General features: G+C 33.7%; 2 protein-coding genes across 2 annotated transcripts in view; one reads left to right on the top strand and one right to left on the bottom strand.

The window, feature by feature from the left end:
* LOC100373412 (glutaryl-CoA dehydrogenase, mitochondrial-like) overlaps nucleotides 1-2,242 on the bottom strand; it is a 31,737-nt gene extending 29,495 nt beyond the window's left edge. Inside the window, exon 1 of the mRNA XM_085503317.1 lies at nucleotides 1,978-2,242. Within this exon, the coding sequence (XP_085359443.1) occupies nucleotides 1,978-2,068 (91 nt within the window). The 5' untranslated portion in view covers nucleotides 2,069-2,242. The remainder of the gene's footprint in view (nucleotides 1-1,977) is intronic.
* On the top strand, nucleotides 2,241-14,529 carry LOC100373261 (MAP kinase-interacting serine/threonine-protein kinase 1-like). Its single transcript, XM_006815718.3, has 11 exons — nucleotides 2,241-2,350; nucleotides 4,870-4,932; nucleotides 5,521-5,662; nucleotides 5,783-5,887; nucleotides 6,004-6,101; nucleotides 6,377-6,498; nucleotides 6,593-6,729; nucleotides 7,491-7,645; nucleotides 8,363-8,557; nucleotides 9,539-9,703; nucleotides 9,971-14,529. Exons 1-11 carry the CDS (start codon nucleotides 2,300-2,302, stop codon nucleotides 10,274-10,276), a joined length of 1,539 nt encoding a protein of 512 aa, XP_006815781.2. The 5' UTR covers nucleotides 2,241-2,299; the 3' UTR covers nucleotides 10,277-14,529.
* Nucleotides 14,530-14,773: the final 244 nt, after the last annotated feature.

The following is a 14,773-nucleotide window of genomic DNA, read 5'->3' on the forward strand; positions in this document are numbered from 1 at the left end:
ATTACATTAGACTACCCAATATTACATTAGACTACCCAATATTACATTAGACTACCCAATACCACAATAGACTACCCAATACCACAATAGACTACCCAATATTACAATAGACTACCCAATATTACAATAGACTACCCAATATTACATTAGATTACCTAATATTACAATAGACTACCGAATATTACAATAGACTACCCAATATTACAATAGACTACCTAATATTACATTAGACTACCCAATATCACAATAGACTACCCAATATCACAACAGACTACCCAATATTACATTAGACTATCCAATATTACAATAGACTACCCAATATTACAATAGACTACCCAATATTACAATAGACTACCCAATATTACATTAGACTACCTAATATTACAATAGACTACCCAATATCACAATAGACTACCCAATATTACAATAGACTACCTAATATTACATGAGACTACCCAATATTACATTAGACTACCCAATATTCCAATAGGCTACCCAATATTCCATTAGACTACCCAATATTACAATAGACTACCCAATATTACAATAGACTACCCAATATTGTCACTGTTATTTGCATTATGTGCACACAGCAAAAAGCCCATGAATATTTATGAAACCTCATTAAACCTTTTCATGCACGGAAACAAATATACAACATATAGTAAACAGACGAGACTAAATAGCTATCAACAGGCAGTGAGGGCATTGACCCTATTAAAGATATTAATAATACTTTTGTTTTTGTTCATTATTCAGTCTATACATGCAAATAAACAAAGGTTTGACTTTGCTTCTCTATGACTCTAATACTTTTGTTTCTATTCTGTTCTCACAAACATTTGCGCATATATCGTAGACATTATTATTATACATACAATGTAATGTAACCCTAGGGAAGAAATATTTTAATAGAAAAAGTTGCAGGGATATTCTGTCATTACCTCAATACAGCCAGCCAAAATAAACAACCTCTACACAAAATCACAATATATATATATATATAGGTATATATATATACCTATGCCTTTTGTTGATTTTCAGTTCGTTTTTTTTTCCAGAAAATGGTTCCGAGTATATGCCCCTTTCTAATAGTGGACGCTGGTTTCATTTTGTGCGGTACATGTGATATTGGTAAATATTGATTTGAGAATTAAACTTTCAATCAAGAAGTCCAAAAATATCTCAGTTCACCTGCCTTTTGGACATTCAGAAATAAAAAACAAATGAGTACTGAGGCCAAGAGAAAAAAATTGTGTCGTTCCTTTCACCTGACCTATCCTATTTTTAACTGCCTGACCTTGAACTTCTTTTGGCTATATTTGAGAAAAATGTTATAAAATTGTGCCAGGCTTTGAATGAGATTTTACAGGCATCTTTGCAAAACTGGGTAATGTAAACAACTTAAAACATGATTTATGGCACTTGTATCTGGGAACAAAATTACATTTATAAAATATGGTGGTCATTAAAAAGTCAATATTAACATTATTTTTTGTGTTCAAAGTGTTAAAGACATGAAACTAGACACAGAAATATTGAGGTACAAAACAATATCATAGATTATAAATAAGTGCTAAATGTCATCAATTTACAAACTGTTCCCTTTTAAACTTTTCAATAAACATAGAAACTCTGGGCTATTAATAAACATTCACTCAGCCTATCGCGACATCACACGTATAAAAGTATCGAAAGTCTGTAGAATCTAGAAACCCCCGTTTTTAGGGTCAAACCAGTACATACATTTGTATCATCACGTGTTTTACGTGATAAAAGAGTTTGGATCGATGCCAAGTCCACGAGAGTCAACAATGCAAATGGCGGCGTGACCTTACTCGACACATGGAGGTAAAGTGAACATGATAACTTCGTGAACGCTATTTATAAAACAATGAATGCTTGTTTTACTGATATTTCATAGAATGCTTTCTTAATTATTTATCTATAACGTAATCATAGTCTGAAAAAGGATACGTGATGAGGATGCTGAGCTTTCGAGCCTACATATCTGCAAAAATGGTACACGAAAAACATTCGCTCTGGCAAATACACGATTTAGAGCCATGTCCTTGCTTATAATACTGGTCAAATAATACAATCAAATAGCACGATTACCATTAGTAGAAATAAAAGATTCCCAGTCTAGTTATGGTCTGGTCTTTTGATTTTCTAAGAAACGATCACCACGATCAGAAGTATCAAGGAGTGAGGGCATGTGACGTAGTTAACCTTTGTCATCATGCATCACATGATTTGATGACGTAAAATCCGTAGAGGCCAGCGCAGTCGACCAGCAATGCAAGTAAATCAGGGACTTCATGTAGCGAATAGTGGGTGCTTTTATCAGGTAAGTTTCCGCAATTTCGGGACAAAATTGAGTTCTGTTTAGTATTGCAAGGTTGTTGGGTTTTTTTATGAGGACTATTCGCGAATAAAAGGTCTGTTATGAGTTTGCAAACGGGGTAAATGTAGGTTTTTAAAAACCTTGTTTTTGTTTTTCTTTTTCAACATGGTGCCTGTTGTGTTCTTACGTGCTGCTGTCGTCCGCGGTTTTCAGAAAACATGCCCTCTTTCCGTTAAAGTTTTCTTCATTCTCGAGTGCATTTGGTTGTCACCCAGACATACTACTTAGAGAATATATGTGTATATGTAAACTACGCTTGTTCTGTGTTTGTTGTACACACTTTTAGGGATAATTTTTGCGTGTTTTTTGGGGGTTTTTGAGAGAACGCTACGCCGAACACGGAACACCGACGATATTCTGTTTACCGCGAGGAACGTTAAGGCTTTGTTCTAATCGTTTAAGACGTCACTTCTTCTCGCATTTCACCAATTATTTTTCAGAAATTATTTATTTTTGTAATATCAGCTGGTACTCAACTTAAAATTGTGCGTTTCTTTATATTTTTGTGCACCACATAATGCTAACATGAATTCCTGATGCAATGTTTTTCTAATTTGCATAAGAATGACTGAGTCACTATACATAATATTTCATATTTCATCAACTTTTTTGCGGTTTCGCGCGATACAATCATCAATGCGGACCTGTACATATTAAATCCTTCGTTTTTCAGTCGAAATCCTAATAGTTTTGCTCTGTATTTGTCTAAATAAGCTGTGGCCTCCGCCCTTCTGTTTTTTTACACCCCATTGTTTACACATTTGTTGGCGAGACAGCCAGCCTACTATACCACAAACGAAGGTCGGTCATCTTACGTTTCCGTTTTGACCCCTATAAACTTGCACAGAGTGACTGTGTACAATCACACCTTTAGTTCGTCCAACTAAGGCTTTCATTCTCTCCCAATAAAACGTGTCAGCCATGTTTATGCTTGCTTTTGGTTCTCATTCAATGGAAATTTCCTATTCCTTTTCTGGCTTTCTAAAATGCAAGAACATATCCAACTGCAGTGACAATCTTTTTGTTTAAATAAGCAACACCTAGTCAAAAAATGTCACTAGCACCTGTTCAATACTCCTATTTTTCAAGGGTACAATTTGATGTCTTCTTGTTTACCAAAACTACGCCTCTATGATTCACAAGCAAGTTACCTTTCCAAATGTTGTGTAATGGTTAATAAATATTTAATTTTAAAAAATTGTTTATTTTCCAGTTTGTTGCAAATGAGAATTCTTTTTAGGGCTGGGCAATGAAACCATAGAATGCATGTCAGTTTTCACTCCTAGCAATAGGGAATTCCAGAAGTATTGAGGAAAAACACAAAAAAATTATTTTATTTCCTTCGTGAGCACTGTTTTCCTTTGAATGCCTTGTTTAATAGTTTTGAAACTTGTACTTTGAGAAGAAACTCAAATTCTCAATCAATGCAACCAAATAGTGATAATAGACACAATGGTTGCCTGTTTTAGACTACGTCAAAACTGCCTGAAATGCAAAAGTGAAAAAAAGAAATGACAGACACAAGCGATCGTGTTTTGGTCCTTTGTTTTGTTAAACCGTAACGGTGCAAGCATACAATATATGATTTCATGGTGGATCTCGTGGCTTGCCCAGTGGGCCCCCTCCCCCCTCTGAATAAAAATCTTTAGTGTGAGAATGTACCTTATTTTTGTGCAAATATTTTTGTAATTTTGTTAATTTAAGTATGAAGTATGCAACAATAGATTTTTAACTTCCGTCATTACTTTAAACTATTATTCCATTGTCTTGGTACCACCCAATGTGTATAAAACATTCCAGTCATAAAATAGCAAGGATTCCTCATTTTAACAATATCCATTCAGTCTGATGAAGTGATAATAATATTCTAATAATCTATATATAGACTTGAATCAGTTTGAGCATACAGGAAGTACATATTTACAAAATGAGATCATAGCTGTATTCTCTGGGTATTCCCCCAATATTATGAAACTAGGCCTTCCCTGAGCATTATATTGTAGTTGATGTCTTAGTCTTTTCTGAAATGCATAAATGAGTATTTGTTGTATATTTGCATATATTATTTTATGTTATGTATGTGGCTGTGCCCCATTCACACATGCATGCGTGATGTATGCGAGTGATTATTATATTCTATTCAGTGAGACAGTCATTCTGACCTCTGTCATAACACTGTGTAATACCCTGGTTTGAATTGGTGGTCTGGTACACGTCACTTCATGGCAGACATACAAATGCATGGAGATGCTGGTCATCAATAACATGTTATTTTTCTTTCCTTGCACCAAGTTTCTACTTATATTTAGAGTCACAGAAGTACATGTAGATTTGGTTTCAAGAAGGTCAGTCAAATGAACTGTGCAGAGTGGATGAAAAGAAAAATCCTTGTCTGCATTTTTCTATATGTAATGCATATCAGTTTCGGATGTCCTAATTTTAGTTTTTGCTTTTTCTTCCAGTTGTTGAATGCGAAGCAGGCCAGGCTATCTCAGGAATTCACAGATTTTCATCAGGCCTATCAGGTAAATCTTTTTTATTCTGAATTCTTACTTCTAGAATTATTCACAGGAACAAATTTGAATTCAACTTTGATTTTTTGTATTTTTTTCATTGTTTTACTTATTTGCGTCTTTACTTTGCTAGTCTAGCTGGAAAAACAAGTTACTGATAAATTTTTGCTATGATTTCATAACTTAAGGTTAATCACATGGGCTACTTTTCACAAAAGGATTTTTGACTTCGCCGTTTATAATAATTCCACTGTCTGTGAATTTGATGACCAGCAAAATAATGGGGATTAACATAATATTTCTGTGAGCAGAATTTTTATCTTGGTGTAGTTGAATTAAAATTAAAAAGCAGTAAATAATTAATGTGTTTACAGTTCACAAATTTAACAAGTTAAAAGAATATATTGTTTCTGCCACAAACTAATTATCCATGCAAAGTAAATCCAAAATTCAGAGAATTAAACCCAATCAGTATTTATTTTTTCTTTTACTGAAATACAACACAATTGTTGTCATGGCAACTATTAGTAGGATAATCATTTAATTGCCGAGTCACCTGCTGTTATGTGCTAATACACTAAATTGCATTTCTGTTTTCAGCTACAAACAACAATGCCTTCATCTGATATAAACAAGAATTTTCTTGAGCCAAGGCCAGCCATGAGTAGCGGGGATAGTAGTAGTGGCGGTGATAATGATAATTCACGGAGGCCAACAACATTGGTTTATGCACCAGTACCAGGTAAATACGCACAGCAGTCATAGCTTCTAAATATCCCTGCAACCTATTGATTTTTACCATGTTTGCACCAACATTGTTTATTCCAATCTTGATAAATTTGTATTTCTTTCTTACTTTCAGATGGTAATAACAGTACATCAGGAGTATGCCATCTGAACAGACAGGGGAAGAAAAAGAAGCGCAAGAAGAAAAGAAATTCAGAAATTATTCCAAGCAGGTTTGAAGGTGAGCCCATTGACTGTGTTCAGTTCTAAAAGATTACAAGCAAGCAAGATTACAAACTGTTTTCCACTTAATCTTATCAATGTGGTAATTTTATTTTGCAAACTTTAATTCCATAGATTTTTACCAGATGACTGGTGAAGTTCTTGGCGAAGGTGCTTATGGCAGTGTCAAAACCTGCATAAAGATTTCTTCCAATAAGCAATATGCTGTTAAGGTAAAACTTATCTTCAGACTAATTCAGTTTTCCTCTCAGCATTAATTATACAATGTAATTGATGAATAACATGTCATGCAAAACATTCAGTTGTGCTAATCTGAGACTTTTAGTTGTGCCACTCGTGTACATGTATGCAACCACTTCAAATGATTGGTCACTACATATGCATGATTCTAACAAATTCTATAAAAGAATACCCTCTAATTGAAAATGTGTCAAGCATGCATATTGAGAACAACATTGGTAACAGCTATGTATAATTTATGGTCCAGGTAATTCAGAAGAAAACTGGGAGAAGTAGAGGAAGAGTGTTCAAAGAAGTTGAAACAGCATATTACTGCCAAGGACAAAAAAACATTCTTCAAATGATTGAATTCTTTGAAGATGACGATAGGTAAATAAATACTTAAATAGGACACACATAGGTCTCACTCTGACAACTTAGTAGTTGAATAACATTGATATATTTTGATATCATCTGTCTTCAGGTTCTATCTAGTGTTTGAGAAGATGTATGGAGGACATTTACTGAGTCACATTGAAAGAAAGAAAACATTTACTGAGCATGAAGCTTCCTTAGTTGTCAAAGATATTGCCTCAGCTTTGAGGTTTCTGCATGATAAAGGTATGCATTTTGTGACTATAGGTTTTATTATCTTGAAGGAAAATGTAATAGTGACATTAACTTTTTAGCTCAGCTGTCAACTTTGTCGAGCGGAGCTTATCATATGAGTGATTCTCAGTCGTCCGTGTCAATGTTTTACTTTTTCAACTTCTTCTTGAAAACTACAAGCCTGAATGATTTGATACTTGGTGTATGTGTACCTTGGGTAGACCTCTCTCAGATTTGTTCATTTCATGATGATATCTTCAATTCTCTAATTTTGGTGAATATTTTTGTCATTTTTGGTAAAAAGTGATATTTTCGACTTCTTGTTAAAAACCGCAAGTCCAATTGCTTTGATATTACATATATAGGTACTAAATGTGGACCTCTCAGATTTGTTCATTTTGTAATGATATCTTTAATTCTCTAATTTTGGTTAATATTTTTGTCATTTTTGGTAAAAAGTGATATTTTTTTCTTGTTAAAAACCACAATCATTTATGGTGAAAAATGATATTTTTGAATTCTTGTTGAAAACAGCAAGTCCCATTGCATTGATACTATCCATATTGTTCATTTTCTAATGATATCTTCTGTTCTTTAATTGAAATGTGCATCGCTAACAGCGGAGCTATCTCAGCCGAGAGGCTGCTTGTTACATATTTTTATGCAAATTGTTCACTAAACACACTGTTAGTTTGTGCCTACATAGACTTCCATGAGTATGTGCCAAATTGAGTTCACTTAGAAAAGTATTATGTTTTTTTTTTGGTTATTAGGAATTGCTCATCGGGATTTGAAGCCTGAAAACATACTATGTGAATATTCTGATCGAGTTTCACCAGTCCAAATATGCGATTTTGATCTTGGAAGTGGTGTTACTATGAACAGTGCCTTCACAACGCCTGTTACAACTCCAGAATTGCTAACTCCAGTAAGTTCCATTGAACACTCTCATGAGGTGATATTGGTCAGACATTTAAACTTTATTCAAGTGGGTTGTTATTCAACCTGTTTCCTTAGATGCTCACAAATGCTAGTGAATGGAGTGATCTTATTCAAATTATTCCCATCATTGGCGACAGTTATTTCAGAATACATTCAGGGGTGAAGGAACCAGAGCAAACTGTCTCATGAATGACTGGTTATTCAGAGTGAACCCCCGTTCTGTTGCATGTGCTCATTAAAGGGGAACTGATACTATAAATACGGGCGAGATGGCCACCACAATTAGTATGCTAATCCGAACCAGGCCGCTCACATTGTGGCGGAAGCTCTGGGAAATGTGCCATGTTTAGAGATCAAGCTGTGATTCCAAATACATTTCTATGGGGGCATGAATATGTACGCTAGTGATTATACTCATCTGGTTGGGCTTTAGATGTATAAATGTTTTCGGTCGAAACATGCTACGACAAGTACAAATCCTAAGTTTAAAATGGCGGCTAATGTATGCAAAAATGCATGTCAATCAGTTTGAGTAAGCGAGCATAATGAGCATTCATTTACTTAGTGGACAGAGGCGGAGTTAATTACCCATGAGCACGTGGTGCAATCCATGGGATTGAGCAGTTTCCCTTTAACTTTAAAAAATATTTTAAAATTACCCAATATGTTTATAGTATGAATTATCCAATTTATCTGATTCTAGGTTGGATCAGCTGAATATATGGCTCCTGAAGTGGTTGATGCATTTATAGGAGAAGCCTCTCCCTATGATAAGAGATGCGACATCTGGAGTTTAGGAGTTATACTGTACATTATGCTCAGTGGCAAACCACCATTCTATGGTCAGTGTGGAACTGATTGTGGATGGGAACGAGGAGAGGCATGTCTTTCATGTCAGGTATGTTCAGTCATCATCCAGTCCCTATTATTCCACTGAATACACTTGAAGGTGCAGTACTGTAAAATCTGTATTAGAAGCTACGACTTCTATTAAAATGATACAATGCAACAGATAGGATGCGACTTCTATTGGAGCATCTACACATATGAGAAACAATGAAATTTTGGTTCTCAATTGTTGAAAAAGAATACGTGAGACTTCTATTAGGGATGCGGCTTCTAACACAGATTTTACGGTACTAAAAACAATTCATTGCTGTGTGCACAACCCCACCCACTGTGAAATACTTTATTGCATGGATTTGATATCGCTTTTTTCACAAAAGGTTGTTTTGTGTTAGAGATTGTAGCGTTACACTATACAGTGTAAACAATTTTGTGAAAACGTTTATTTTTTTCCACAATTCATGAAAATAAAATCTATATGCACCAAGAGAACAAAATAAGTTGTGACACTGTTTTGTGTGAAAATAAAATCGCACTATCTTACCTATTATTCCTCAGATGTGAAAATAAGTTCTACTGAAAATTTGAAAATAAAGTATTTCACAGCATTATGCTTGTCAGATCATCATACATGTCATTGGTATGTTCTCATACTTCCCTGATCAAAACGTAAATAATATGATGCTCTGGGAGGTATAATTTATCAATCGTAAACAACGCCACTAGGAAGTCGCCCAGATACTTTTATTTACTTTACACTTCCATAGCAAAAATTTTTTTAGACACAATTTCTGTATTAATGCAATATTCATTTCAACCAAAATCTACAGCTTTTCAGCTGTATTGGGAATAACAATTTTACAGATATAAGCAACTTTTGAACAAACTCTGTCAATGATCAAAATGTATTTTAATGATCAATTAAATAATTGTTTGGCTTGTGTACACTTGCATTGAAGATAAAACTTTATTTATAATTAAGCAAATACACTTGGTAAGTTTATTTTAATCTTCTTCTTCATTCCTTCTCTAGGACATGTTGTTGAACAGCATTCAAGAAGGTAGTTATGATTTCCCAGACAGGGAATGGGGCCATATTTCCCATCTTGCCAAAGATCTAATTTCTCACCTCTTGGTGAAAGATGCTCATGCAAGATTCACATGTGATGAACTGCTCAACCATCCATGGATCAACCAGGTATGTTTTCTTTGACAAATTATGTGTTGCCAGTATTGAATAAGATTTTTTTAACCACTTGTTGGTATCAAAACATTACCATTCTCTTATAATTCTAATTATAATGTGGAATTGCTATTTGCATGTCAATTGTACTATGCTTGTTACCATACCCAAATTTGTGTAGGGTAATTGTTGAGGTACATACATACATGCATACATATGTATGTATGTACCTTTATATCTCACTCTCCAGCATTTATTTTTATCGAATCTTTCTCATTGCAGGCACCAACTAATCCCCTTACAACACCAAATGTGCTACAAAGAAACAACAGTGCCAAAGATTTAGCCAACTTTGCTGCTGAAGCAGTAGCATACAGTCGACTGGTAGCCCAACACCAGGCATACATGTCACGCTCCAATGAGTGGCAGAAAATTGAAGAGATTGAAGAAGATGAAGAAGACAGTGGCTTGAAATTTGGGCTGTCACCACCAGGAGAATCTGCTCTTGCAAAGCGTCGATCAGCAAGGAATCAAAGCAAATCCTCCAGCGTTGGGATCTGTATAACTGTCGGAAGTAGTGGATCATAATCAACTGTGATCACATCCTGAGGATTTTGACAAGGTCAGCACAGTCTCAGGTGTTTTTGCCAAAGACATTTTTAAATACCTTTTTTAATTTTTATTTTTTTAATATTAATACCTTAAATTGAAAAGAAAGGAGCAAATAAAAGTACTATAATAATTCATCTTCGATAGAAGGTATTGCGTATATTGTTTGAAGTTTATTTTCATTTTTTTTTATTTTAAGTATGGTGAAAGTTAACTGTGCCAGTTTTAGTTTTATCAGTTTTTACTGTTATGTTGGAACATGAACAAATGCACCTAGTATAAATTCTAGGAAGTATTATTGTATTATAAAGCAAAGATGCTTACAAGTTTGTTAATAAGTGAGATTTTTTTTTTCTTCTCTGCAATATTTTTGTAAAGGACATCAACAGTTTTTATTCAGTATTCTAAATTTGTCGGCATATTACAACAAATGTGTATTTAAAACTTTTGATGTGAAACTAATAACTGTAGGATGATTTTATTTCCCTGAAAGGTTTAGAAGTACTTAATTTACAAAATTGTATGCCTGTTCAAACGCAACTGGCTAATATTTACTAATTGATTGTGCCTATAGCTTTGTATATAATGTTGCAGTTTTTTGTGGGACATGCTAGAAATTGTATTGTTCTATGAATAATGTTCTGCTGTGAGAAGTTTAGCGTTTTGAGAACCATATTTGTTGCCATTAATTGTTGATACTTTTGAATAGAGAACTGTTGATGTCCTAGTTTTATGTACATAATTTTAAGGATTTTTCATATCATGCCTCAGTGTGTTGACTATTTTTTCAGTTGACTGGATTTCTATGAGGCATTTGTATAGAGATCATGATATATATAAACAAATAGATTTAACCTTAAAAATTGGTGATTGTTTAAGAGACAAGCAATGATATACAGAGATTTAAAAAAAAAAAATGTGTGATGAGTCTTCCAAGAATGATGGTGATATTGTCTTATGTCCTGTATATTTGTATAATCTGTACAGTTATGTTTTCATACATTTTACTGATAATTCAGAACATTTTTGTATGTTTTTAATTCATAAGCAACAGTATTGTGGATGGATGAAAATTTATGTGACGATGCTGCATGCTATCTTCTGACCTAGGTGGCAAGTTTGTTAAGCAGGCAGCTAAATTAAGCCAACACTGCAATGTTTTTATTTTGTTTGTACTTTTGTACTGTGATAATGCAATGCAAAACTGAATGATTTTCTGGTTTTCAGATTAACACTTTATTTACATATCCACAAAGTTCCGCAAACAACATTCGAACATCTTTCGGGCTAATAATGCAGCAGCAGCAGCAGCTCCTCGTCAACATGTTGCAAGTCACAAGTAATATTTAGTCAAAAAAAAATGTGCCTTTCATACTTGATATTGGTAATCTTTGTGAGAAATAGCTGACTGTCATTTTATACATACTGGCAAGTCAAAAATGTAGACTACCACAGCGTGGGACTGGCAATGGTGTTCCAATGTTCGATTGTGGAAAAAGTAATGTAGCCTATGTAGTGTCATAGTACGCTTTGGTACAACACTTGCACTGAAACAAGAACCATGAACTATTCAGTTATGTAATCATTATTCTGTTTTTCAGTGAGTTTTATTGTTGATGCAAGTAATGTGAAGCACAGGAGATACAGGCATGGCTTTATTTATGTAAAGCAGTGTTAAGCTCTATCTAGATATAGTTTCAAATCATCCACATCTTCACAGTACAGTCACCTACGCATGAAGTAGAACCATTGTGCAGTGACTGGCCCTATTTAGAGATTATTCTGTTGCATCTGAGGTGCTCACCAAGAAATCCAAATTTATTTACAGATTCCAATACGTCCAATGTATTTGATCTTTGTTTAAAAGTTAGCACTGAGAATTCAATTTTGTTAAATTTACCCCCACCAATATTTCCTTTGTTTCTCATTCCAGATAAAACCTGTTTTGATTACATTTGTTTATGATACATCTTATTCCAGTATTGTTTGCACATAATTTTATACTTTTGAAACTGTTGACCATATTTATAACATGATTTAACTGGGGATTTATTGCCAAATTCATCCTCTGCAGGATCAAGTTCGTTATAGAAATTGTTCCACTATTTAATACTACACTACAACAATTATTTAAAAATCACTTTTTTTTGCATGTAAATATTGTCATTTCACAAGTAGTGGAGGAATTGGTCTAACTGACAAGTCTATTTTCTGTGTGCCATCTATCACCTGGTGTTCATAAAGTTCTCTGAGGTTTTTTTCTTATTCACCATGTAAATACAGTATATATACACTATATTTTTCTTGAAATCATTATAGTTCACATATCACACAAGAACAATAATTTCTCTTTATCAAAAGCAATCAAGTTGTTCCAACATTTAAATAGTTTATCGGAAAAAAATTATTTAAAAAAGACCTTACATTGTTTTTTCTATCATTGCTTTCTGATATCTTTTGATCTGTGTATTCCTGCCATAATTTAATTCAGACAGTTTGTGTTGTAATACATGACCCTCAAAAAGGTTGTGAATCCTGATACTTTCCGGAGTACAAATTTACCATCAATGAAAATTTACAATGTTTATGGAGTCATATTACATATTTGATAAAATGCTTGGGACTGTTACTAATCTAACAAAATGCGGCAATTGTATTGTATTGTATCTAATACTCGCACATTTCTTGGCCTGTCCAGAGACCTTTATAAACATGAACTTGTTGAGGCAAAATTTACATGTTTGTACGGGGGAGGAGGGGGGGTACATTGTGAATATTCCTGTTAGTGAAGGGGTATGGGTCAATGTCTCAAAAAAAAAAAGAATGATTTTATGCATTTAGTCCTATAAACGACAACAAAAATATTTTTTTTTATTGAGGTGAAATGTATATTAAAGGTATATAAATTTTATATAGAATGAATTTTTTAGGGATGTACTATTTGAGAGAAATCCATGCAGCTTTTATTGAATTTATTCAGATGTATCTTTAGTGAAGGATCTTAATTGTTAACTCATTGGTGATGTGCTGAGCAGTCCCTATTCCATGACACTATGAACTATTCTTTCTATGGTCACAAATCCAAATGCCAAAATCTGTTCACCAATTAACATTTGAGCTATTTCTCGATCTGTTTATTTGATTCTGAATATCCACTGCCATTTCCATTCACTGATGCATACTTTATTTTTAGTTGTTATTTGTTTTCGCTATTCTGAAACTGTGAATGTAATTTTTTTTGTCATCCACTTATCGAGCGATTGTCAAATCAATAGTTCTCTCAAATTCTGTGAAAGTAATTACCCACTAAAAATATAATCATGAGGAAATAGGCTTGTTAAGGTGAACTACTCAGCATTATGCATTTTATCTCGTCCAGATTTAATGGCGATTGGTCTATGCAAATTTAAACTCACATTTACAGGGTCTGTGCACATCACCATTGGGCTTTGAAATAAATTGATTAAATCAAAATCTGCTTCAATGCAGGTACAAAAATATGAAATAGAATTTACAGTTACTATATGAATATTTTCTCTGTGCTACTATTTTGTTTAAAGCCATACTTCAATATATATTTTATTTCTTAACCATTTATTGTGTTTTGGTAATTTTGTTTGTCAAACTTGTTCACTTACTGATACTTATTAGTTTTCAAAATTTGGGACTGTTAACAAGCTCTACCTTGAATGTAGCTATTTGTAGGGAACTGTACATGCTCGTTACTGTATGTCAGAAGTTAACATGCACATGTCAAGTTCACAATCTTTATCATGGTTTTAATTTATTTCTATTGTACATTTAAATAGCATGTATGTAACCTATGCACTGCCAAAAATATTCAAGATAAAAAAAAAACGCGTCTGTACTGAAGTTTTCATCATACAACTTTGTTTTATCCATCGTCAAATTTTGTTTATGGTTTTGCTTGGAATCTGTTTCGAACATTAAGATATAATCTTCAGTCTTGCATAGTTATTTTTTTCTGAATATCCATCGCCCCCAACATAAAGTTTCACTTTATTCTTCGAAGATGAGGTTTTCATGTTGGACCTTTCCATTGGTTCGTTTACATGTCTCAGTATATGCGAGTGAAACTGTCCATCGTCAAGGTTGTGTACCAGTGATATTCAAATGAAACTTGCCATGTTAAATTTACATAGTTAATCCTTGTGGTTAATAAGCTTTTTTTTTTAATTTTTGCTTTTCAGGAATAAAAAGTTTCACCCCAATATATGCGTGTTTATTCTAACTTGTTTTTTGTTGAAATTTTATCTGGCTACACATACCAACAGAAGTCTGAAGGTGACCCTTAATTTACAAAGGCAGTTTCTTAGCTTTGTATTAAAAGGTCTCATGCCACTAATTAACCAATGCCTAGCAAGAACCAATGAAATTTTTTAAATATTATTTTTCTCAGGTGCTCCCTGTTTGAGGGCGTAATCACCTAGGTCAGAGGTGAGACCAACATGTGGT

The sequence above is a fragment of the Saccoglossus kowalevskii genome, chromosome 9 (genome assembly GCF_978046115.1).
Source record: "Saccoglossus kowalevskii chromosome 9, keSacKowa6.1, whole genome shotgun sequence".
Taxonomy (NCBI): domain Eukaryota; kingdom Metazoa; phylum Hemichordata; class Enteropneusta; family Harrimaniidae; genus Saccoglossus; species Saccoglossus kowalevskii.

What these genes read in the sequence shown, in the direction of transcription:
- LOC100373261 (XM_006815718.3), top strand. Translation starts at nt 2,300, where the DNA reads ATGCAAGTAAATCAGGGACTTCATGTAGCGAATAGTGGGTGCTTTTAT. An exon ending in ATAGTGGGTGCTTTTATCAG is followed by an intron (nt 2,351 to 4,869) that starts GTAAGTTTCCGC and finishes TTTTTCTTCCAG; the next exon opens with TTGTTGAATGCGAAGCAGGC. An exon ending in TATTCCAAGCAGGTTTGAAG is followed by an intron (nt 5,888 to 6,003) that starts GTGAGCCCATTG and finishes TTAATTCCATAG; the next exon opens with ATTTTTACCAGATGACTGGT.